Raw genomic sequence first — 27,033 nt, forward strand, 5'->3', positions numbered from 1 at the left:
ATATTTCAAAGTGTTATAAAGACCCCAATTTAAATAAGTAGAAAAAAAACAATGGTCAGTTATTATACACGACATTCCATACTATATCTCTACTTCACATGAAACCTATTTACTGCAGCATTTTAATGAAATGGGGTATTAACATAAAATAAAGTGCTATAAAGTCCCCATTTCAAATAAGTAGAAAAAAACAATGGTCAGATCTTATACGGGACATCCCATACTATATATGTACTTCACATGAAACCTTTTTACTGCAGCATTTTAAAGAGACGGGGTATTAACATAATATTAGATACTATAAAGACCGCATTTTAAATAAGTAGAAAAAAACAATGGTCAGTTCTTACACAGGACATCCCATACTATGTGTGGACTTCACATGAAACCTTATTACTGCAGTGTTTTGGAGAAATTGTATAATATTATATTTCAAAGTGTTATAAAGACCCCAATTTAAATAAGTAGAAAAAAACAATGGTCAGTTATTATACACGACATCCCATACTATATCTCTACTTCACATGAAACCTATTTACTGCAGCATTTTTATTAAATGGGGTATTAACATAAAATAAAGTGCTATAAAGTCCCCATTTCAAATAAGTAGAAAAAAAAACAATGGTCAGATCTTATACAGGACATCCCATACTATATATGTACTTCACATGAAACCTTTTTACTGCAGCATTTTAAAGAGACGGGGTATTAACATAATATAAGATACTATAAAGACCGCATTTTAAATAAGTAGAAAAAAACAATGGTCAGTTCTTACACAGGACATCCCATACTATGTGTGGACTTCACATGAAACCTTATTACTGCAGTGTTTTGGAGAAATTGTATAATATTATATTTCAAAGTGTCATAAAGACCCCAATTTAAATAAGTAGAAAAAAAACAATGGTCAGTTCTTATATAGGACATCCCATACTATATCTGTACTTCACATGAAACCTTTTTACTGCAGCATTTTTCAGACATGGGGTAATAACATAATATAAAGTGCTATAAAAACTCCATTTCTAATAATAAGAAAAAAACAATAATCAGTTCTTATACAGGACATCCCATGCTATATATGTACTTCACATGAAACCTTTTTACTGCAGCATTTTAAAGAGACGGGGTATTAACATAATATAAAATACTATAAAGACCGCATTTTAAATAAGTAGAAAAATAACAATGGTCAGTTCTTATACAGCACATCCCATACTATGTGTGAACTTCACATGAAACCTTATTACTACAGTGTTTTGGAGAAATTGTATATTATTATATTTCAAAGTGTTATAAAGACCCCAATTTAAATAAGTAGAAAAAAAACAATGGTCAGTTCTTATACAGGACATCCCATACTATATCTGTACTTCACATGAAATCTATTTACTGCAGCATTTTGGAGAAATGGGGTATTAACATAATATAAAGTGTTATAAAGACCCCAATTCAAATAAGTTGAAAAAAACAATGTCAGTTCTTATACATGACATCCCATACTATATGTGTACTTCACATGGAACCTTTTTACTGAACAATTGGGTATTATTATAATTCAAAATGTTATAAAGACCCCATTTCCAAAAAGTATAAAAAAACAATGATTAGTTATTGTACAGGACTTCCCATACTAAATGTGTACTTCACATAAAAACCTTATTACAGCAGGGTTTTTGAGAAATTAGGTTTAACATAAGTTAAAGTGTTTCAAAGACCCAATTTCTTGTAAGTAGAAGTAAACAATGGTCAGCTCTTATGCAGGACATCCTATATTATAAGCATACTTCACATGAACACTTGTTACTTCAGTTTTTTGGAGAATTGGGACATTATTACTTTTCAGATGGATATAAACACCCAATTTCTAATAAGTACATAAAATCATCAGTTTTTGTACATATGAAGACTTCTTACTGCAGCAAGTTCTATAATGACCTAATTTCTACTAAGTAGAAGAAAACATTGATCAGTCGTACAGGACATGCAATGCTATATGCATATCTCAGACGAAGACTTGTTACTGCATCGTTTTGGAGAATTGGGACATTGTTACCTTTTAGATTGCTACAAACACCTCATTTCTAATAAGTAGAAAAAAGAATAGTCATTTCTTTTACAGGACATCACATACTATATGCATACCTCATAGGAATACTTGTTACTGCAGTGATCTGGATCAATGGGGCGTTATTACTCTTCAGATGACTATAAAGTGTCCATTTCGAATGAGTAGAATAAAATAATGGTCAGTTTTGATACAGGATGAATGTGTCAAGGACAGACAGCACATCACAGTTTTCCACAACTCCAAATGTGTCAGGGATACACAAAATTGCAGTTCCCTTCCTGCTGAGGAACTATATTTATTGACCTCCATAGTAATTGTTTTTTTTTCTAAAATGGAAGTCAATGGTTACCAGTTTTCAAGTTCATTCTAAATATCTTTTGTGTTCAACCAAAAGAAGGAACTAATAAATGTTTGTAACCATTTGATTGCCAGTGCATAGTGCGTTCATTTTCACTTTTGGGTAAACTATCTCTATGAAATTAACCAAACATATTTGTTTTGTCTTTGTCTTTGTACCCTACATTTGGAGCAGCACCACTCATCATCCCCAATAATATCATTTTGTTGTAATAGTACAATAATAGCTTGAGACAGTTGGGATGATGCCATCAACCTAACTGACCACTGAATTGTCCATTGAAGAACTGACCGTTTTTTTTTTTTTTTTTTACTTATTAGAAATGGGATCTTGATAGCCATCTAAAAGGTAATTATGTCCCTTTTCTCTAAAACGCTGCCGTAAGAAGTCTTCATATGAGGTACGCCTTTAGTATGGGACGTCCTTTTTAAGAACAGACCATTGTTTTCTTCTACTTATTAGACATTGGGTCTTTATGACACTTTGAATGTTATTATTCCTCCATTTCTCCAAAATGCTGCAGTGACAAGGTTTCATGTAAAGTATGCATATATTATGGAATGTCATGAACGTGAACTGCCCATTGTTTCTACTTATTAGACATTGGGTATTTAAAGCACTTTATATAATGTTTATGCCCAAATTCTCCAAAACACTGCAGTAACAAGTCTTCATCTGATAAATACATGTAGTATGGGATGTCCTGTACAAGAACTGACTGTTGTTTTTTTCTACTTATTAGAAATTAGGTCTTTATAGTACTTTAAGTTGATACCTATTTCACCCAAATGCCGCAGTAGGATGGTTTCATGTAAATTATGCATACAGTGAGGGACGTCCTGTACAAAAACATAAAGCACTTTATATTATGTTAATGGCCCAATTCTCCAAAAAGTGGCAGTAAGAAGGTTTCATATTAGGTATGCATACAGTATGGGATGTCCTCTACGAGTATTCAGCAATAGGAAGAGCTGAGCATTGTTATTTTTTTCTACTTTTTAGAAAAGGGGTCTTTAAAGCAATTTATAAGTTTAATACCCAATTTCTCGAAAATGGTGCAGTAATAAGTTTTCACATGAAGTATGCATAAAGTATAGGACATCCTGTATGACAACTGACTATTGTTTATTCTACTTATTAGTAATGAGGTCTTTATAGTACTTCATATTATGTTAGTGCCCCATTTCTCTAAAATGTAGTAGTAAGAAGGCTTCATATGATGTATGCAAATTTTATGAGATGTCCTCTACAAAAACTGACTATTTTTGTATTCTACTTCTAAAAAATGGGGTCTTTAAAACACTTGAATTTTGTTATTTCCCAATTTCTCCAAAATTATTTGGTGAGAAGTCTTCACATGAAGTATGTGTATAGTATAGGACGCCCTGTATAAAAACTGGCAATTGTTTTCTTCTACTTATTAGAAATTGGGTCTTTATAGCACTTTGTAATATGTTAATATCCCATTTCTCGAAAATGCTGCAGTAAGAATGTTTCATGTGAAGTACGCATATAGTATGGGATGCCCTATATAAGAACTGACCAATTTTTTTTCTACTTATTTGACATGCGGTCTTTGTAGCACTTTATAATAGGTTAATACCCCATTTCTTCAAAATGCTGCAATAAAAAGGTTTCATGTGAAGTACACACATAGTATGGGATGTCCTATATATGAACTGACCATTGTTTTTTCTACTTATTTGAAATGGGGTCTTTATAGCACTTTGTAATATGTTAATACCCTGTTTCTCCAAAACACTGAAGTAAAAAGGCTTCATGTGAAGTACCCATATAGTATGGAATATCCTGTATAAGAACTGACTATTGTTGTCTTCTACTTATTTAAACTGTGGTCTTTATAGCACTTTATAATGGGTTAATACCCCATTTCTCCAAAATGCTGCAGTAAAAAGGTTTCTTGTGAAGTATATATATAGTTACATATATAGTATTGGATGTCCTATATAAGAATCAACCATTATTTTTTCTACTTATTTAAAATGCGGTCTTTATAGTACTTTATATTATGTTAATACCCCGTTTCTTTAAAATGCTGCAGTAAAAAGATTGTATGTGAAGTACACACATAGTATGGGATGTCCTGTATGGGAACTGACAATTGTTTTTTTCTACTTGAAATGCGGTCTTTATAGCACTTTATATTATGTTAATAGCCAGTTTCTTTAAATTGCTGCAGTAAAAAGGTTTCATGTGAAGTACATAAAGAGTATGGGATGTCCTGTATAAAAACTGACCATTGTTTTTTCTACTTATTTAAAATGAAGTCTTTATAGTACTTTATATTATGTTAATGCCCCGTTTATTTAAAATGCTGAAGTAAAAAGGTTTCATGTGAAGTACATATATAGTTTAGGATGTCCTGTATAAGAACTGACCATTGTTTTTTCTACTTATTTGAAATGGGGTCTTTAAAGCACTTAATATTATGTTAATACCCCATTTCTCCAAAATGCTGCAGTAAATAAGTTTCATGTGAAGTACAGATATAGTATGGGATGTCCTGTATAAGAACTGACCATTGTTTTTTTCTACTTATTTAAATTGGGGTCTTTATAACACTTTGAAATATAATAATATACAATTTCTCCAAAACACTGCAGTAATAAGGTTTCATGTGAAGTTCACACATAGTATGGGATGTGCTGTATAAGAACTGACCATTGTTATTTTTCTACTTATTTAAAATGCGGTCTTTATAGTATTTTATATTATGTTAATACCCTGTCTCTTTAAAATGTTGCAGTAAAAAGGTTTCATGTGAAGTACATATATAGCATGGGATGTCCTGTATAAGAACTGACTATTGTTTTTTTCTTCTTATTAGAAATGGGGTCTTTATAGCACTTTATATCATGTTAATACCCCCTTTCTCCAAAATGCTGCAGTAAATAGGTTTCATGTAAAGTACACATATAGTATGGTATGTCCTGTATAAGAACTGACCATTGTTTTTTTCTACTTATTTGAAATAGGGTCTTTATAGCACTTTATATTGGCTTAATACCCAGTTTCTCCAAAATGCTGCAGTAAAAAGGTTTCATGTGAAGTACATATATAGTATGGTATGTCATGTATAAGAACTGATCATTGTCTTTGTCTACTTATTTGAAATGGGGTCTTTAAAGCACTTAATATTATGTTAATACCCCCTTTCTCCAAAATGCTGCAGTAAAAAGGTTTCATGTGAAGTACACATATAGTATGGTATGTCCTGTATAAGAACTGACCATTGTTTTTTTCTACTTATTTGAAATGCGGTCTTTATAGCGCTTTATATTATGTTAATACCCCCTTTCTCCAAAACGCTGCAGTAAATAGGTTTCATGTGAAGTACAGATATAGTATGGTATGTCATGTATAAGAACTGACCATTGTTTTTTCTACTTATTTAAAATGCGGTCTTTATAGTATTTTATATTATGTTAATACCCCGTCTCTTTAAAATGCTGCAGTAAAAAGGTTTCATGTGAAGTACAAATATAGTATGGGATGTCCTGTATAAGAACTGATCATTGTTTTTTTCTACTTATTTGAAATGGGGTCTTTATAGCACTTTATTTTATGTTAATACCACATTTCTCTAAAATGCTGCAGTAAATAGGTTTCATGTGAAGTTCACACATAGTATGGGATGTCCTGCATAAGAACTGACCATTATTTTTTTCTACTTATTTAAAAGGGGGTCTTTATAACACTTTGAAATATAATATTATACAATTTCTTCAAAACACTGCAGTAATAAGGTTTCATGTGAAGTCCACACATAGTATGGGATGTCCTGTGTAAGAACTGACCATTGTTTTTTTCTACTTATTTAAAATGCGGTCTTTATAGTATTTTATATTATGTTAATACCCCGTCTCTTTAAAATGCTGCAGTAAAAAGGTTTCATGTGAAGTACATATATAGTATGGGATGTCCTGTGTAAGAACTGACCATTGTTTTTTTCTACTTTTTTTAAAATGCGGTCTTTATAGTATTTTATATTATGTTAATACCCCGTCTCTTTAAAATGCTGCAGTAAAAAGCTTTCATGTGAAGTACATATATAGTATGGGATGTCCTGTATAAGAACTGACCATTGTTTTTTTTTACTTATTTAAATTGGGGTCTTTATACAGTAACACTTTGAAATATAATAATATACAATTTCTCCAAAACACTGCAGTAATAAGGTTTCATGTGAAGTTCACACATAGTATGGGATGTCCTGTATAAGAACTGACCATTATTTTTTTCTACTTATTAAAAATGGGGTCTTTATAGTATTTTTTATTATGTTAATACCTTGTCTCTTTAAAATGCTGCAGTAAAAAGGTTTCATGTGAAGTACATATATAGTATGGGATGTCCTGTATAAGAACTGACTATTGTTTTTTTCTACTTATTAGAAATGGGGTCTTTATAGCACTTTATATTATGTTAATACCCCATGTCTGAAAAATGCTGCAGTAAAAAGGTTTCATGTGAAGTACACATAGAGTATGGGATGTCCTATATAAGAACTGACCATTGTTTTTTTCTACTTATTAGAAATAGGGTCCTTATAACAATTTAAATCATATTAATACCCCATTTCTCCAAAACAGTGCAGTAAGAAGGTTTAATGTGAGGTACACACATAGTATGAAATGTCCTGTATAAGAACTGACCATTGTTTTTTTCTACCTATTTAAAATAAAGTCTTTATAGTACTTTATATTATGTTAATACCCTGTTTCTTTAAAATGCTGCAGTAAAAAGCTTTTATGTGAAGTAAACACATAGATTAGGATGTCCTGTATAAGATCTGACCATTGTTTTTTTCTACTTAATTGAAAGGGGATATTTATAGTACTTTTTCTATGTAATACCCTGTTTCTCCAAAATGCTGCAGTAAAAAGGTTTCATGTGAAGTACACATATAGTATGGGATGTCCTGTATAACAACTGACAATTGTGTTTTCTACTTATTTGAAATGGGGTTTTTATATCACTTTATATTATCATGTTAATACCCCGCTTCTCCAAAACAGTGCAGTAAGAAGTTTTCATGTGAAGTACACATATAGTATGGGATGTCCTGTATAACAACTGACAATTGTTTTTTTTCCTTCTTATTTAAAATGCGGTCTTTATAGTACTTTATATTATGTTAATATCCCGTTTCTTTAAAATGCTGCAGTAAAAAGGTTTCATGTGAAGAACACACATAGATTAGCATGTCCTGTATAAGATCTGACCATTGTTTTTTTCTACTTATTTGAAATGGGGTTTTTATACAACTTTATGTTATGTTAATACCTCATTTCTCCAAAACAGTGCAGTAAGAATGTTTCATGTGATGTACACACAAAATATGGAATGTCTTGTACAAAAACTGACCATTGTTTTTTTATACTTATTTGAAATGGGGTCTTTATAGTACTTTATATTATGTTAATATCCCGTTTCTTTAAAATGCTGCAGTAAAAAGGTTTCATGTGAAGAACACACATAGATTAGCATGTCCTGTATAAGATCTGACCATTGTTTTTTTCTACTTATTTGAAATGGGGTTTTTATACAACTTTATGTTATGTTAATACCTCATTTCTCCAAAACAGTGCAGTAAGAATGTTTCATGTGATGTACACACAAAATATGGAATGTCTTGTACAAAAACTGACCATTGTTTTTTTTATACTTATTTGAAATGGGGTCTTTATAGCACTTTATATTATGTTAATACCCCATTTCTCTAAAATGCTGCAGTAAATAGGTTTCATGTGAAGTACAGATATAGTATGGGTTGTCGTGTATAATAACTGACCATTGTTTTTTTCTACTTATTTAAATTGGGGTCTTTATAACACTTTGAAATATAATATTATACAATTTCTCCAAAACACTGCAGTAATAAGGTTTCATGTGAAGTCCACACATAGTATGGGATGTCCTGTGTAAGAAATGACCATTGTTTTTTCTACTTATTTGAAATGGGGTTTTTATATCACTTTATATTATCATGTTAATACCCCGCTTCTCCAAAACAGTGCAGTAAGAAGTTTTCATGTGAAGTACACATATAGTATGGGATGTCCTGTATAACAACTGACAATTCTTTTTTCTACTTATTTGAAATGGGGGTTTTATATCACTTTATATTATGATGTTAATACCCCGCTTCTCCAAAACAGTGCAGTAAGAAGTTTTCATGTGAAGTACACATATAGTATGGGATGTCCTGTATAACAACTGAAAATTGTTTTTTTTCCTTCTTATTTAAAATGCGGTCTTTATAGTACTTTATATTATGTTAATATCCCGTTTCTTTAAAATGCTGCAGTAAAAAGGTTTCATGTGAAGTACACACATAGATTAGCATGTCCTGTATAAGATCTGACCATTGTTTTTTTCTACTTATTTGAAATGGGGTTTTTATACAACTTTATGTTATGTTAATACCTCATTTCTCCAAAACAGTGCAGTAAGAATGTTTTATGTGATGTACACAAAAAATATGGAATGTCTTGTACAAAAACTGACCATTGTTTTTTTATACTTATTTGAAATGGGGTCTTTATAGCACTTTATATTATGTTAATACCCCATTTCTCTAAAATGCTGCAGTAAATAGGTTTCATGTGAAGTACAGATATAGTATGGGATGTCGTGTATAATAACTGACCATTGTTTTTTTCTACTTATTTAAATTGGGGTCTTTATAACACTTTGAAATATAATATTATACAATTTCTCCAAAACACTGCAGTAATAAGGTTTCATGTGAAGTCCACACATAGTATGGGATGTCCTGTGTAAGAACTGACCATTGTTTTTTCTACTTATTTAAAATGCGGTCTTTATAGTATTTTATATTATGTTAATACCCCGTCTCTTTAAAATGCTGCAGTAAAAAGGTTTCATGTGAAGTACAAATATAGTATGGGATGTCCTGTATAAGAACTGATCATTGTTTTTTTCTACTTATTTGAAATGGGGTCTTTATAGCACTTTATTTTATGTTAATACCACATTTCTCTAAAATGCTGCAGTAAATAGGTTTCATGTGAAGTTCACACATAGTATGGGATGTCCTGCATAAGAACTGACCATTATTTTTTTCTACTTATTTAAAAGGGGGTCTTTATAACACTTTGAAATATAATATTATACAATTTCTTCAAAACACTGCAGTAATAAGGTTTCATGTGAAGTCCACACATAGTATGGGATGTCCTGTGTAAGAACTGACCATTGTTTTTTTCTACTTATTTAAATTGCGGTCTTTATAGTACTTTATATTATGTTAATACCCCATCTCTTTAAAATGCTGCAGTAAAAAGGTTTCATGTGAGGTACATATATAGTGTGGGATGTCCTGTGTAAGAACTGACCATTGTTTTTTTCTACTTATTTAAAATGCGGTTGTAATGGGGCGATCCCCAAAGGGGAGGGGTTTCCCACTCGTATGCGTGTAGTGGGGGATCCCCAAGGGGGAGGGGTTTCCTCACTATGTTTAGGTGAATGGAGTTAGAAATTAAGCTCGCCACCCCTTTAAAAGTGTGGAGGTTTTGCTTCCGTTATATCCCTGGCATGGAATAGTGGCAGTGTGTTGAGTGCGTGCAAACTTTTGATGTGCGTTAAGCATTGAGCGTTGAGCAGTAAGCCTGCAGTGTTTAGAAAAACCTGTAATTCTGTTTCTTTGGCCTGCGGAAGTGCAATCGCATCAGCAAGTAACGGTATGTCTCTGTTTATGTCTTTGGCTATTTCTGGCGAGTTTTAGAGCTGTTAATTAATAATAAATAATTCTTTTAGCTACATCCATGTATGATTGGTGGATTGCTCACCATTTGCGTTAAGAGCCAGTTGACTGGGCTGCGGGTAAGTTTCTATTTGAGAGTCTGTAAATGTTTTATCTAGAAATATGATTTTAAAACGTTAACATGCGAATGAATATTGACTGGTTGTTTTATAGAGAGCCCGTTGCTGTTTTGCTGCTGTCTGGCGACCCGTTTGTGCTACGGAGGGGCGATTTCACTTTCCTTCTCGGCACCTGATTGTGTGTGACTCGGTTGCGTCAAGGCTGTGTGTGTGTGTGTGTGTGTGTGTGTGTGTGTGTGTGTGTGTGTGTGTGTGTGTGTGTGTGTGTGTGTGTGTGTGTGTGTGTGTGTGTGTGTGTGTGTGTGTGTGTGTGTGTGTGTGTGTGTGTGTGTGTGTGTGTGTGTGCCCTGCAGGGTTTAGCTCCAGCTTACCTCAACACACCTGCCTGGGTGTTTTAAGTGTTTGATTAGGGTTGAAGCTAAAATCTGCCACCGGACCTGCAGGAACAAGTTTGGTGATCACTGCTGTAGGGCATTACCTCTGTTGACGCTATTCGGGTGTGACTGTTTACTCGGTAGCTCAATGTGAATGGTGCCAGACTTGGGAGGCAGAGAGGACTGGACCGGACTGAATTTTGAGTGCCAACAGATGCTCACCCACTAATCAGCATCATTAGTATTAGTATTGGTATGACTTCCCTAGACATCAAACACACCCCTCTAACCCCAAAGCCCTGTGCTCTTCATTGTAGGTCACGATGGCTTCGATCAATATTCGTATCTAAGGATTGTTTACAGGGAAAATGAGGAAATAGCACCTGTAATGAAGATCATCAGGATCTGTATGTCATGATTGCTACCGATCTATGTTGGAAAAGATCGCTGGTGAACTACAGACCTGTGACGCACAACAATTGCCTACATTCTCTTCTATTGACCGGCTTCCTGAAGGAGATGCATGATCTTCATATTGCTGGATCCATGTTTGGCTGAGTCTTTTGTAATGTGAAGTGGAGGTGCGGATGCAAATGCAGGTTTCTTGAGAATGGTCAGGCAAGCAACAGTCACAATCAGGAGCAAACAGATGTAAGCAGGCAAATCCAGAGTCGTAGTGAATACACAGGCCATTGGTCAGTACAGGCAGGCAGCAGGCAACATGACAAACAAAAAAGCGAGGAAAACACGTCGCAATGTTCACAAGACTGTATATATGACTCGGGAACATCAACATAACAAAACAGCCACATGACATACAAAGACTTCAGATAAGCAAAATGTATTTATAGTACAAACAATCCATAATAACGGGTTTCAACTGTGTGTGATTAATGGAAATGGAGTCCAGTGTGTGCAATGCGGAAGGTAGGGAATTGTAGTTCGTCACAGGTCTGTAGTTCACCAGCGATCTTTCCCAACATAGATCGCTGGCAATCATGACACTATTCATTTTATCAACTTAATATTATCAACACTATTAATATTATCAAAAGTTTCAGATTAAATACTGTTAATTCATTCATAGCCTCTTCAAGCTTAAATAAACCCTAATATTTTTGTCCATGTTGGTTTATCTTTCCCAGAATGCATGTCAGATTCAGAAGACGAGGGGGGTATGTACTCTCTCATATTTTCTCATGTACTGAAATTGTTAGTAATTTAAAATTTTCAATCTCCTAAGGATACTTTTCCACATTTTTCCATGAAACTATTTAAGAATACCATTACTTCTGTTCTGCTATTGTTTATTAACAAATGTCTGTCTACTTCCTTATCTGTCTTATACGTGATTTAGTACAAACCTCAATCTGTCCTTTTTCTCTAATTTACAGTATTTCTCTTAAGCTGAAAGTCCTATTTCTAATCCACATTTTGTCTTATATCTCTAAGATCCTTGAGAAAGTCGTTTTGACTCAATTGCAAAAATCGGAAGTTTAATCCAAGAGAAATTTTAATCTGGTTTTAAAGCATTACATAGTATTGAATGTGTACTTTTAAGAGTGCCAAGTGATATTTCTACAGAAAGTGATTCTGAAAACTCTTTGGCATTTGTTTTATTAGATTTGCGTTCTGCATTTGACATGATTGACTACAATTCATTCATAGCCTCTTCATGCTTAAATTAACCCTAGAATTTTTGTCCATGTTGATTTTTCGTTCCCAGAATGCACATCAGATTCAGATGACGAGAGGGGTATGTACTCTCTCATATTTTCTTGTGTAGTGATATTGCAGTGAAATTGTTTGTAATTCAAAACCTTTAATTTGTCTTTAGGATGTTATTCTATCTTCTTTCTTTAAACAAATTAAGAATACATTTGGTCTGGTTCTGCTCTTGGGTATCAACAAATGTTTGTCTACTGGCCTCTTCCCTATCGGTCTTGAGTGTTGTGTAGTGACAGCATATCTTAAACTAAACCTCAATCCTTCCTCTTTCTCTAATTTTGGTCTATTTTCTAATCAACTTTTTATCTCAAAGGTTCTTGAGAAAGTGGTTTTGACACAATTACAAAAATATCTGACTTTAAATTTGGTCCACAAGACATATTAATCTGGTTTTAAAGCATCACACAGTTTTGAATCTGCACTTTTCAGAGTCTCAAATGATATTTTTACAGAAACTGATTCTGGGAATTATTCGCCATTAGTTGTATTAGACTTGCACTCTGCATTTGACTGGATTGACTACAAGGTTCTGGTGACACAGCTGTGGGCCTAGTTCAATCAGGGCACAGTTTTAGAGTGGCTCTGTTCTTATCTGACCCATAGATGTTTTAGCGTGCACATTGACCATCAGTCCTCAATACTCCTCTCAGTTGTGAAGTTCCACAGAGATCAGTCCCTTGGGCATGTATTGTTTACCCTGTATATGCTCCTTCAGGGTTCTATTTTTAACAAATATCATTTAACAAGAAATCACCTTCCCGAACTCTCGCATTCAATCTGCCCAGTTGGTCGAATGAGCTTCCTAACTGCATCAGAACGGCAAAGTCACTCGCTGTCTTCAAGAAACGACTAAAAACTCAACTATTTAGTCTTCACTTCCCTTCCTAATCTGCAATTGCCTCTCTGGTTCTACTGCTAACTGTATTACAAAAAGAAAACAAAAAAATACTAATGTTTTGCTTCTTACACTTTCCATACCTGAAACTTGCCTACAGCACTTATTCATTGTTGCTCTTATAGTTGTGTAAATTGCTTCCTTGTCCTCATTTGTAAGTCACTTTGGATAAAAGCGTCTGCTAAATGTAAATGTAAATATAAAAATCTTTTATCTAAAGTATGTGCAGATGCCACTCTGATCTATTATCAAAGAAAATACTAATGAAAATGGACAAATTTGTAATCCTCCTGGGCATTAGCATGTGGTGCCTCTCTAACAGACATTATAGAGCTGCGAGCTGGGTGACGTGCAACAACTATAATATTTGTATACTTTATAGCTTGAAAAAACTGTACAAAACCACGCACATCTCTCTTAATTGGGTGCTCAGCCAAAACTGCAAAAAGTGCAAATTAAATGTTAATCAAAGGCGGCAACACCAAGGCTCCAAAAATATTGTCTGATGAAGAGCCGGGTGGCTCGAAACGTTACACGCTCTATGTCAGCCTTTTTAATTTAATAAATTTGTATTTTTGGAGCCTTGGTGTTGGCACCTTTGATTAACATTTAATTTATACTTTATAGCTTTACAGCACGTGCATCAAAGATGTAGTTATTGATGTAGGCCTGCTAACTGATCAAATGACAGAATATGTAAACTTAGTTTATATATATATATAACTTAATAATAATTAAAAGCCTGGGTGCTGGTCGACAGAGGGATCTTATTTTGAGGCCTATGTCTTGACCTCAGATTTGGTTGATCATTCTAAGGAAAATGGGTGTTTCAGCACCGCCTTTATGTGTATAATGAATTTTCAAGTCGTCTATCCATTTTCCTACCCTAAATAAAAAAAGAAAGAAAATTAAGCCAAAAAAATATTTTTTTTGTTTCTTGTGAGGAGATGAAAAATGGATAAACGTCAGTTTTCTTAATATTTTTTATTTTTTTTTTTTGAAAACGGATATGGATTGGACTTAAGATACACTGATTGATCACCACACAAGATTCCATCTGTTTATGACTCTATGAATGATGAATTATGGTTTGTGCTCTCCAACTCCTGCACATCACACACATAACTTGTGTGTCACAAAACGTGCATACCATCGCAGCATACTACACGAGCAGTAACTTAAAGTATATGAGAACACATTATATAACACAAAAAAATAGGAAAATGACCTTGAACAGTAAACTATGAAATACCGCTCCTACAATAAGTAATATTAATAATTAGTGTGACATGGTGGCTGGGTGGTTAGCACTGTCGCCTCACAGCAAGAAGGTCACCTGTTTGAGTCCTGGCTGTGTCAGTTGGCATTTCTGTGTGGAGTTTGCATGTTCTTCCTGTGTTTGTGTGGGTTCCCTCTGAGTGCTCTACAGTCCAAAGACATGTGCTATAGGTGAATTGAATAAGCTAAATTGGTCGTAGTGTGTGTGTCAATGCAAGAGTGTATGGGCGTTACCCAGTGCTGGGTTGCGGCTGGAAGGGCATCCGCTGCGGAAAAGATATGCTGGATAATTTGGCGGTTCATTCTGCTGTGGTGACCCCTGATTAATAAAGGGATTAAACCGAAAAAAAAATGAATCAATGAGTTTGGTGGTTAGCACTGTCGCTCACAGCAAGAAGGTCGCCGGTTCAAGTCTCAAAGACACGCATTAGTGAATTGGATGAACTAAATTGGCCGTAGTGTATGAGTTCGTATGTGAATGAGAAAGTGTATGGGTGTTTCCCAGTACTGGGTTGCGGCTGGAAGGGCATCCATTTAGCAATTCATTTCGCTGTGGCAGCCCCTATTAAATCTGAGACCAAGTCGAATTTTGCACATTTTTTATGTAAAACTTTGTGTTGTGAATGCAATGTTTTGGCTCGGCACTGTTTTTTTTTTTTTTTGCACAATAATATTTTAGGCCAGTAAGTATTTTTCAAACATTTTTATTGCATCTCAGTCTCCTTCTCATTCATCCTCTCATCCTTCTTCTTTTATTTCTCCTCCGCATCATCCTTCTGCTTTTCCTGCTGTCTCTTTTCTTGTTTCTCTTATTCTTCTTCTCCTTTGGCTTTTCTACCTCCTCCTCCTCCATTTCTTCCTCCATCTCCTCTTCATTCTTATCCTCCTTTTCATTTTCTTTTATCCTCTCCTCATTTACCTTTCCCTTCTCCTCTTTCTCATTCTTATCCTCCTTCTCTTCATTTTCTTTCATCCTCTCCTCCTTTACCTTCTCCTCTTTCGCCTTCTTATCCTCTTTCTCTTCATTTTCTTTCATTCTCACCTCCTTTATCTTCATCTCTCCCTCAATCTCCTCTTTCTTCTCTTCCACTTTTATCCTGCAATTTCTCTTTCTCCTCTTTCTCTTCCTCGTGTGTTCCTTCTCTTCTGCTTCTTTTTCATTCATCCTCTCTTTTATCTTCATTGCCTCATTCTTATCCTCCTCCTCCTTTTCTTTCAAACTCTCCTCTTTTATTTTCATCACTTCTTTCACCACCTCCTCCTCTTCCTTCTCCTCTTCCTCTTTTATCTGTGTATTTCTCTTTCTCCTCCTCTTCTTAATCTTTTCCTCATTTTCCTTCTCTTCATTCATTCCCATCTCCTCCACCTCCTCCTCTTTTTTGACACACTCTGTGTTATGTGTCTTCACGTCATCTTTCTCATCCAGCTGCAGAACAAAACCAAAGTTAAGTCAGTTCACATGTGCGCAGATGTCATTTCTATCAATGATCCTAAACAGACTTTTGATGTAAAGCATCAGGAGAACATGCATTAAAACAGTTGGTCATCTTTATATCCTCACCTTTAGGTTGTCATTCACACAACTCGCTTCATGATTATGAATGATGACACAAGCAACCTCCAGACTCTGGACAGACCCAGATGGGCATAGAATGTCGTCTATCAAAAGAGGAATGATTGCAGTTACACAGTTTACACAGTCATTCTCAAGGCGATGTTAAACTTGGGTGAAGGGGAATTCAAAATACAAATTATTCTTCACATCATAGGTCATCATAACGTCAAAGATTTAAAAAATCTAGCAATTAATATGATTATTTACCATCAGAGTCTGCAGAGACAGAGAGCTGCTCCTCAGTCTGACCAAAGCAGGACATCCTGAAGAGTCTTCTGGCAGCTTTGAGGAAATTTGCCACTTTACTCTTTTTCCTCTGTGTCATTCCTTCAACCTCCTCCACCTCATCTATTAAGAGAAATGATAGTTTACACAATGTTTAGATCATTCCTTATGAACATTTACCATAGTTTTACAACAGATTTAACCAAAACAAAAAAGGCACTGATTATTGTAGCTAAGCCTTTATCACAACAAATTCACTTTGGTTTTGCTACATTTACCATAGCTTAATCATGGTATCTGTAATATATCTGTTAGGGATGCACCCATACCATTTTTTTGGAACTTTATTTCACAATATAAATATGACTTACAATCATTGCCAATTTCAGGCGTTTGCTTGAGCTGTGTCTCTTTCTGACTTCGGAAGTTCTTGTTTTTCTTGGAAGCTTTTAGGAAAGAGGGCAGTTTTAAGAGCCGGTTTTTCTTTGGCTTCTCCATCACAGTTGTACTGGTATTTTCCAAACTCAGTTCGTCTTTCTTCATATAGACAGTTTGTTCAGTCGGACAGAATCAGCGATCGTTCTTGCTACTGTAAACCAACAAAGTGAATTGTGTTTGTGCTGCAGGTTATCTGGTGTGATGTGGAGATTCTAAATGTTGTACACATCATGAGATTCTAAATGTTCTAAAAGTGATCCCTGCCTCAATGTTTACTTTTAAAATTGAAATGACTGAGGATAAATGCATATTACCAAACACTATAGAATACACTTAATGGGACTTTCATATTACATAAAATCTAAATGATTAGCTCAATAAATCTAAATGATATGCAACAAAAGCTGTTTTAAATGCAATTTATATGTTCAATTAATTAAATGGAGATGCAATTGAAGACAAATTGTTAAGCCCTCCTGTGAAATTCAAATGTCTGCAAATTGTTACCAAAGCTTATGGATAAAACCTGCAGAAACAAATAAATAAATAAATATGCAAATAAATACAAAAATAAGTAAATAAATCCACAGATTCCTGCATCATTAAAACACTAAATAAATAAATAAATCCACAAATTCATATATTTATTTGCGTATTTATTTATAAATAGTTCAGAAATTCACACACACACACACACACACACACATATATATATATATATATATATATATATATATATATATATATATATATATATATAAAAAAAAATATATATATATATATATATATATATATATATATATATATATATACACACACACACACACACACACACACACACACACACACACACACACACACACACACACACACAAGTAGTGACGCTACTAGCTTAACTACATTGCTCAGTAGCTTGGCGTTATTTTATTAGTCAAGTAGCGCAGTAGCGTCCACAGAAGCTACATTTACCGATCGCGGATCAATAAGTGACCGCACCGATATTCATGGAGCTGTGAGGCCGGTGTGTAGCCAGTGAAATTAAAACCATATGATGGCTAGAATGAGGAATTTTTCTTGGCGATTTCGCCAACCGAAACTTGCTTGATGGAAAGATGACTGAGGGAGAGGAGTTATATCTGAAGCAGGATTCCTCGTCACCATACCTTGAGAAGAAGTACATGTTAAGATGCAATAACTTATATTTTAATAACTTATATATAATATAATATAAATATATAATATATATAACCAAAATAGTTCCCTTTACTATAGTATTTTAAATGTGGATTTTTTGTTTTAGCTGTTATATATTATAATTTGTTTCTGTTTAGTTCAGCATATTATTTACAGTAAATAACTGAACTGTTCTGCCTCATATGTTTCATTGTCAGTTTTATTAATCACTAAAATATAGACTTGGATTTAGGTTGCTTCAATTTAAAAATAAAAATTGCAAAAATAGCTTGGATGTAGCTAAGCTACTTTTGCCTTGTAGCTTTTAGCTTAGCTTGCTACATTTCCCAGGGGGTAGCTTTTAGTGTAGTTAAACTACATTTTAGCTTACCTCACAAAATTTTTTCAAGTAGCTTGCCCAATCTTATCTTTTTTCAATATTTCCCAAATGATGTTTAACACATTCAGGAAATTTTACAGTATGTCTGATAATATATATTTTTTTCTGGAGAAAGTCTTATTTGTTTTATGTTGGCTACAATTAAAGCAGTTTAAATTTTTTTCAAACAATTTTAAGGTCAAAATAATTAGCTCCTTTAGCCTATATATTTTTTCGATAGTCTACAAAACAAACCATCATTATACACTAAATTGCCTAATTACCATAATCTGTCTAGTTAACCTAATTTACCTAGTTAAGCATTTAAATGTCACTTTAAACTGTATAGAAGAGTCTTGAAAAATATCTAGTAAAATATTATTTACTGTCATTATGGCAAAGATTAAATAAATTAGTAATTAGAAATGAGTTAATAAAACTATTATGATTAGAAATGTGTCAAAAAAAAAAAAATCTTCTTTCCGTTAAATAAAAACTGGGGGGAAAAAAAATAGGTCAGGGGGCTAATAATTCTGACTTTAACTGTGTGTGTATATATATACTCCTATGTTTCAGACTAGAATCTGTCATTTTATTCATAGTTACGAAAATTCAACTTAAGTCAAATATCCTTGTCATGTAGCTGGTTATGCTGTAGCATGACATTTGTCACTTTGATACTTTTTCTCAGGGATGCGTATATCATTATCAGATTCAGATGACGAGTCCACTTCGAAACGACGTTTTAGGCACCCAAGAAGCTTAAGCATGGGTATGTACTCTCAGATTTTATAAACAAATATAAATACAAATTTAATTATAGTTTATAAACATGTTTTACAGGCACAAGATCGAGGACAGTTAAACGCCATAGATTTCACAGGTTACAGGCTTCCAAAAAAACTGAAACTGTTTTGGAGCATGTGGATGGTGAGTAAACATGGTATAATTTTTATTTTAAATGTAATAATAAATGTAATAAATTTAAATAATCTCATTACTGCGATCAGGTGCACATTGAGAATCACACTCATAACTTTATCATTGTGAGTGCAAAAATGACCATACAATACAAAATGATGTAAACGTAGATATTAAGCTTTCGTATCTCAGGTGACCGATGGTGTTCTGTGCTTTGCATTAAAAAAATTTTAGCTTTCTGTCTGTTTTGTTATCCTTGCTTTTTTATTTACCAAAGCCAGTTTTTAATCTTCATTTGATTACTGGCAATCATTCATTTTTTTCAGCAACAGAAGTCTGAATATAACTTTTTAAGCAAAAAAAACAACAACAAAAAAACAAACAAACTATAAATTATAAACTGTTATTCTGTTTATGACTATATACTCTGTAGTTCAGTGGTGTTATGAGGTCATATTTGAGATCTAGTTTCTTGTACTGTTAATGCATGTCACTTATGAATTTGTTTCTTACTTTTTCCCTAGGTGCAGAATCATCTTCAGGACAAACAGTGAGTAGCAACTGTCATGTGTTCTGGCTTTCATAAAATCAAAAAGAGAAAGATCATTCTTTCCTTTGTTTCAGCCCTCAGATGATGCAGAAATATTCACACCTGAACTTATTCAAGAAGATGACAAGTACAAAGACAAGAATACATACAGGTATTGAACAGTTGTGTTCTTTGGAATCTGTAAAAAGATAATGTGTTGAATTGCTTACCTTTAAATGTAAACCTTCAATGACTCATGTCTATATATAGGACACTTTTTTAAACACAACCTGACAAAAGTCTTGTCGCCTATCCACGTTTTAGGAACAACAAATAATAACTTCTAGTTGATCATTTGGTATCAGAAGTGGCTTATATAAAAGGCAAAGACCTCTAGATTACGCTTATTTTACCAAAATAAAATATGATCATGCCTTGATTTTTAATTATTTTAATTAGGACAGTAAAGTCTGCTTAGACAAAAGTCTTGTCACTTAACAAAAATAATGTACAGTATAGAATATAAGTCATGGTGCAGTGGAAAAAGAATGAATATTGTGTCTGACTCTCATTAGCCTGGAGGACTGCATCCATACATCTCTGCAATGACTCAAATAACTGATTAATAAAGTCATCTGGAATGGCAAAGAAAGCGTTCTTGCAGGACTCCCAGATTTATCAAAATTATTTGGATTCATCTTCAATGTCTCCTCCACCTCCATCTCACCCCAGACATGCTCAATAATGTTCATGTCTGGTGACTGGGCTGGCTGTAGGGATAGTTTACAGTTTAACCCAAAGAATGACCAGTCTGGTAGATGAAGAAGAGCCGGAGTCAGAGATTTTTAAAAAATATATTAAGTTTACTGAAGATAGTTTGCAGTTTCATTTGCAGAAGCCAGCTTCAACACTCGCAATGAGTTCCTAGGCCGCTCTGCTTACAATCACCAATCAATAACAATTATACTCTCACATAACGTCATTAACTGCATCATACATAAAGGTGTTCTAACCTGATTGGTTAAAACACAGATAGACTAGGAACATTTCCACGTGAGGTTCGTGCGTACAATTTTGAACAATATCTAAACATAAACGTCAGACACCCTTTAGACTGATTAGAGCTGACTCCAGACCTGTGAAACGGATCAACAATCAAATAGAACACACACACTTTAAGTATAATCTGTTTCTTATCCAAAGCTGAGTGTACCGTCAGCCGTCTTTATCAAGACTGGTTAAAAACTGGTATAATCTACATTCAGGCAGTTATATTCTTACTACACAAAGTCTATCTTGAATAAAAAGTAGAATCACTTTAAAAGATTTAACCGTAAAACTATAGCAAAATCACTTTAGACATTTTAGACAGTATTAACTCCTAGAAATAACAATAGAAACAGTTGTTTCCAGTCCTCAGTTCCACTCAAGATCTCCATGACCTCTGACCTAGTTTGCTGGCTCCTGAAAATAGGTATAAAGATACTGGCAAATCCACTGAACATTCTAATATTAAGCAATGTGTTAACTTATTCATTAATTAAAATCAATTCACAGTTAAATACTAAGAAACAGGATGATGAAAAGGATAAACGTTGGTCCATGATGAGATGGACTGGAAAGCAGAAATCCGAATCCTTCATGGCCAATCCTGGAGTACCTTGACCTTCTTTGCTTTCAGGAGTGTTGATGTGGAGGCTGAAGTATAAGGAGCGCTATCCTGCTGAAGAACTTGCCCTCTCCTGTGGTTTGTAATGTAATGGGCAGCACAAATGTCTTGATACCTCAGGTTGTTGATGTTGATCTCTCGCACACCTTCATACTGGATGTAACCCCAAACCATGATTTTTTCTTTTCTGTGAGAATCTTGGGTCCATGCAGATTCCAATAGGTCTTCTGCAGTATTGTGATGATTCATTGGAAAAATCTACCTTCTGCCACTTTTCTAAATGATCAACTAGAAGTCAAGTTATTATTTGTTGCTCTTACAGCTGAGATCGATGACAAGACTTTAATACTTGAATTAAGACAACTACTTGAAAATGTATATGACTCGCCTGTAAACATTCTCTTATAACTTAAAAATAGTTTTTAAAATCCCATATCAGTGTAGCAAGTGATTTTTACTGTTATGACTAAAAACTGTACTCTTATTCTAGCCTAATAATCCACCTACAATGGCTGCAGGAGGATCAATGATATTTGTCAGCGTGACCGGCACACACTCCTATTAGGCCTAAAGATTGGCTGAAAAAATGTAACTTTTTAACTCATGTAAAATGAGCCAATAAAAAAAAAGAAATTTGTCCACTCATTCTAAATGTTGATATATATATATATATATATATATATATATATATATATATATATATATATATATATATATATATATATTTACAGTGTGTGTGTGTGTGTGTGTGTATATATATGAATATAAATATAAATAAACGGACAACTCGGTTCTCAACAGCATGTTTTGTTTTTGGAGCCATCTTAATTATCTCTGTGTGGTTCTCCATTCTGTGTCTTTCTCATTATTTTTTCTACTGCAGTGTCAGTCTGTGGGCACAACTAAACATGCAATCATGTAGAAGTACTCTAGGGTCATCTTCTGTGGAGAAGCATTACTACATAGTAAAGAGGCACATTCTTGTTGTTTTGTCAGACTGACTGAGACAACTAGACTAACAAGAATGTTCTTAACTTACAGAAAGTTTTATAGTAAAGTGACCTCAAAATCAACTGACATGAAAATGTCCTGTCCTTCAGGTTTGTTTGTCCTCATGCTGGTCAGTTTCAGTGCAGTCTGACCAGTCTTGTGTTTGTGATGGATGGTGAAGGAGAGCTGCTGTATAGAGTCGTCTCGTGGGATCCTCGTCTTTTAGATGGTTTGGGTCAAATGCAGCCTGCAGGACCCTTATATGACGTTAAATGTTTTAATGGCTCAATCTCAAAACTGCACCTTCCTCACTGTGAAATATTCTCTGGTAGGTTCCTTTCTTCATACTTGAATATTAATGTTTTGTATTGGTTCATTTCCACAAATATTTAATACTTTGAATTTTGAAGATGTAGTCTGATACTGTCCATATAAAAAACTGCAGCTCATGATGCTTTGTTTGTAAATAAATAGGAAAGTCTAAGGGATTTTGATAGTTTTATAAAGACTTTAATCTAAAATGATAACTTAGGGCTGCATTATATTGGAAAAAAAACTTGCAATATACTATATGTATATTGCAATATGGATACAATTTCACCAGACTTGAATGACCACCATGACTTGAATAAAATGATTGTTTGCAACGATTTTGAGTACATCTCCCTGAAAATATAATTAACAAATTGCAAGCAGATAAATACAATAGAGCAAAGATACAAATGGAATAAATTGTGCTGTATGGTTTTCTGAGAAGTCAGTGTTCGCATACAAATATTTAATAATCAAAAATAAATAACTCTAAAGTCTTTATCATATGAATCATTAAATATAATTTATCCTTAAGACCGCACAGCCACAGGTCTTAAAAACACCACACATGACGTGTTTTTATAAACTGGCTAAAAAAACTGTGTTTATAAACTCAACATTGCACATCCTGCAGTGTAACTGCTGCAGATTTGTGATTTTAACACTGATATAATACATGCTCTATAATAATAATAGCTATACTTTTAAAATTTACCACATTACAAAATAGTTGAAAATGTTTTGCAGAGGGCGACAACATGGATGGATTGGCTGTAGCACATTTCACTGGAGGGAATATGGAAATAGTGCAGCCAATTACAGTGACAGAAACCCACGTGATGATTGACATCAGAGATCTCTCTCTATTTGGACTCCTCTGGATGAAGATATTTAGTCACCCCATTAGTGGACAAGTTTTGCTTTTCCTTCGAACACTACCTGTTGAAGAGGAAGAAGAGGAAGAGAAAATACTGAATGTTCACTTGCTTCCAGGGAATGTTCCTGTGTCAGAGGTACTTTAATTTCTTTCATGTTTTCTGTTTAACTCTTTCCCCGCCAACATTTAAAAAAAAAAGCCATTGGCAGCATTTTGCATTAGAATATTTTTTTGGCAAGGAATACATAGCCATATCATATATCAAAATACCAAGCCTCAAGCCTCTATGTGTTCATGTTTTATCATCAATAGAATGCAAGTGTAGGGTTCATCAAAACTGCAACCTTTCATTTTTCTCAAAGTAGTACATTTTCAATGACACATACAGTTGATGTCAGAATTATTTGCCCTTCTGAATTATTAGCCCCCTTGTATATATTTTCCTTCAATTTCTGTTTAAGGGAAAGAACACATTTCTAAACACAATAGTTTTAATAACTCATTTCTAATCACTGATTTATTTTATCTTTGTCATTTGTTTTTTGTCCCCAATCTGATTCCTCAAGGTCGTGCACTCGCACCAGGATAAAAAATACATTGAGACAACTTCAAAATGTCATTTGTTTCTTGAGCGGGAATACAGTCTACGTTGCCAGCCAGAGAACTGTGAAGTGCAACCGAAGGTAACATATGTTTAGCATTGATAAATCCTATTCATTTTCTTAAATAGTGCAAAGGGACATAAATAATAAAAACTGTATAATTTAAGGTATTGTATCATAGTCAATAAAACAAACAGACATACGCTCACTGGACACTTTATTAGGTACACTTGTTCAACTGCTCGTTATTGCAAATTTCTAATCAGTCAATCATATGGCAGCAAGTCAATGCATTTAGGCATGTAGTATTTCAGAAACTGATGATCTACTGGGATTTTTACACTCAACCATAGGGTTTACAGAGAATGGTCTGAACGAAAATATCTAGTGAGCGGCAGTTCTGTAGCTCAAATGCCTTGTTGCTGCCAGAGGACAGAGGAGAATGGCCAGACTGGTTCCAGCTGATAGAAAGGCAAGAGTAATTTAAATAACCACTCGTTACAACCCAGGTATGCAGAAGAGCATCTCTGAACCCACAAGACGTCCAACCTTGAGGCGGATGGGCTACAGCAACAGAAGACTACACCGGGGGAACACTTCTGTCAGCTAAGAACAGGAAACTGAGGCTACAATTAACACAGGCTCACCAAAATTGGACAATGGAAGATTGGAAAGGCATTGGCTGTTCTGATGAATCTCAATTTCTGCTGCATCATTCGGATGTCTGGTCAGAATTGGGCATGAACAACATAAAAGCAAGGACCCATCCTGCCTTGTAAATTGCCAAAAACAATGGATGCCCTTGTATCAACAGTTCAGGGTGGTGATAGTGGTGTAATGGTGTGGGGGATATTTTTTTGGCACACTTTGTGCCCTTTAGTACCAATTAAGCATTGTATTAACGCCACAGAGTGTTGTTGCAATACCATGTCCATCCAGTTATGACCACAGTGTAGCCATCTTATGAATATGGGTACACTTCCCATGTCATAAAATGTGAATCACATCAGACTGGTTTCTTGAACATGACAATGAGTTCACTGTACTCGAATGGCTTCCAGTCACCAGAGCTCAATCTAATATAGTAACTTTGGGATGTGGTGGAACGAGAGATTCACATCATGGAAGTGCAGCTGATAAATCTGCAGCAACTGCGTGATGCTATCATGTCAATATAGACCATGATATCTGAGGAAAATTTCCAGTACCTTGTATGCCACAAAGGATTAAGGCAGGTGTACCTAATTAATGTGTACCTAAAAAGTGTCCGGTGAGTGTTATTCTGTACTGTATGCTGTTTTTCACCCAGCTACCATACAGCAGGGATGTATGAGATTTAATGGTAGTCTTCTAGTCTGCTATCGCTAGTTAAGTTATCAAGTACTTGTGCATGCCTATTGACAGAACATGTAAAATATATTCTTCTTTCTGTTTTTAATTGGTAACTATAAACGTACTACTAATTGTGCAAAGTATCAGATCTGTAAAAAGTTCCCTCTTAGGCTTTCAAATGTAGCTCATTACAGTTAGCATGAAATCAGACTTAAATCTTCATATTTTTATACAGTATGTATATACTAGTAGTCCTTAAAATAAAAAAAATACACTTCATTATTTTGTTAAAATCTATTATTTCTCATAATATTTAATCAAATAGTATAACCTTACCTCACCTTTGAAAGTACTTTTCTTCAGCTCTGATTACATGAAATGGCCTTAGATGGGATCCATTTGTCTATAGCCAGGGTGTTCATGAATTTGTCAATCTTCCTCTATTTTGCTAGCAACGCCTTCCATCAATCCAGTTGGTTCCCAAACATAAAAATCATGCACCACCCTACATTTTTTCTATTTTTAGGACCGTTTCAAACAAATGTACATCACGATATGGAAATAAAATGACAATTTTAACTTCAGTTTCATGCCGACTTGATGCTGCTATTGATGTTGTTTTTTTTCAGAGCGAGATCTTTGAGCATAATAATTTTGGTCCAAACTTCCATCCCTCATTTCAAGTGTTTTTGAGTGTTGACGTTAAAAAGGTTGGATTGACTATTTTAGACAAAGCTGAAGATTGTAAGGAAGTGTGGAGCCGACCACGAGTATCACTTAAAGGTAAAAAACATTTGGTTGTTCAAACTTTGTGTAGGGGTGATTTTTTTATATGTTTGATGAATAATTTAAGTTTGTCTGTGGAGGCATTCATCTGTGTTGGGGAAGTTTGTCATAATTTTACGCAATTGAACAACAATTAAGCTGTTTTCTAATCTAAAACATAACTACACGGGCTATTAATGTGAAGGCTTTATTATTAAGGGAAAACAAAATACAAACCTACATAGCCCTGTGTGAAAATAGAGTTCAAGTTCTGTAGCCACACCCAAATCTGATTACTGCTACAGCTGTTTATAATCAAGAAATCACTTAAATAGGAGCTGCCTGACAAAGTGAAGTAGACCAAAAGATCCTCAAAATCGAGACCCAATCCAAATTCAAAAACAAATGAGAAAGAAAATAACTAAGATCTGTCAGGCTTGTTAACCTTTCCAGACATTTCTAAAGCATTGAGCCTGCAGTGAACCAAAGCGAGATCCATTATCTACAAATGGCAAAAACATGGAATAGTGAAGAACCTGCCCAGGAGTGGCCGGCCAACCAAAATTACCCTAAGAACGCAGTGACTACTCATCCAAGAGGTCACAAAAGACCCGACAACAACATTCAAAG

The 27,033-nt window shown here is 34.3% G+C and overlaps 3 protein-coding genes across 10 annotated transcripts in view; 1 reads left to right on the forward strand and 2 right to left on the reverse strand.

Annotated features, from left to right (window-relative positions):
* zeb1a (zinc finger E-box binding homeobox 1a) overlaps positions 1-27,033 on the reverse strand; it is a 368,188-nt gene that overhangs the window by 119,665 nt on the left and 221,490 nt on the right. The gene's annotated exons all lie outside the window — the stretch shown is intronic.
* The window catches only part of si:ch211-195h23.3, a 35,609-nt gene that overhangs the window by 5,139 nt on the left and 3,437 nt on the right, over positions 1-27,033 (forward strand). The window contains exons 1-13 of one of the 8 annotated variants that reach the window (XM_073911133.1): positions 9,921-10,159; positions 10,236-10,301; positions 10,396-10,928; positions 11,821-11,850; positions 12,402-12,431; positions 19,098-19,178; positions 19,250-19,336; positions 19,852-19,877; positions 19,952-20,028; positions 22,626-22,843; positions 23,575-23,840; positions 24,271-24,387; positions 26,268-26,421. In XM_073911133.1, the coding sequence (XP_073767234.1) occupies positions 11,826-11,850; positions 12,402-12,431; positions 19,098-19,178; positions 19,250-19,336; positions 19,852-19,877; positions 19,952-20,028; positions 22,626-22,843; positions 23,575-23,840; positions 24,271-24,387; positions 26,268-26,421 (1,081 nt within the window). In that variant the 5' untranslated portion in view covers positions 9,921-10,159; positions 10,236-10,301; positions 10,396-10,928; positions 11,821-11,825. 8 annotated transcript variants of the gene reach the window in all.
* Positions 14,304-17,537, reverse strand: LOC137487397 (uncharacterized). Its single transcript, XM_068213045.2, has 4 exons — positions 16,788-17,537; positions 16,399-16,539; positions 16,138-16,235; positions 14,304-16,002 (listed from the first exon to the last, which is right to left on the reverse strand). Exons 1-4 carry the CDS (start codon positions 16,957-16,959, stop codon positions 15,307-15,309), a joined length of 1,107 nt encoding a protein of 368 aa, XP_068069146.1. The 5' UTR covers positions 16,960-17,537; the 3' UTR covers positions 14,304-15,306.

Source organism: Danio rerio, chromosome 2, assembly GCF_049306965.1.
Source record: "Danio rerio strain Tuebingen ecotype United States chromosome 2, GRCz12tu, whole genome shotgun sequence".
NCBI classification, from domain to species: domain Eukaryota; kingdom Metazoa; phylum Chordata; class Actinopteri; order Cypriniformes; family Danionidae; genus Danio; species Danio rerio.

What these genes read in the sequence shown, in the direction of transcription:
- LOC137487397 (XM_068213045.2), bottom strand. Translation starts at nt 16,959, where the DNA reads ATGAAGAAAGACGAACTGAGTTTGGAAAATACCAGTACAACTGTGATG. An exon ending in GCCTGAAATTGGCAATGATT is followed by an intron (nt 16,540 to 16,787) that starts GTAAGTCATATT and finishes TTCTCTTAATAG; the next exon opens with ATGAGGTGGAGGAGGTTGAA. An exon ending in TGTCTCTGCAGACTCTGATG is followed by an intron (nt 16,236 to 16,398) that starts GTAAATAATCAT and finishes CTCTTTTGATAG; the next exon opens with ACGACATTCTATGCCCATCT.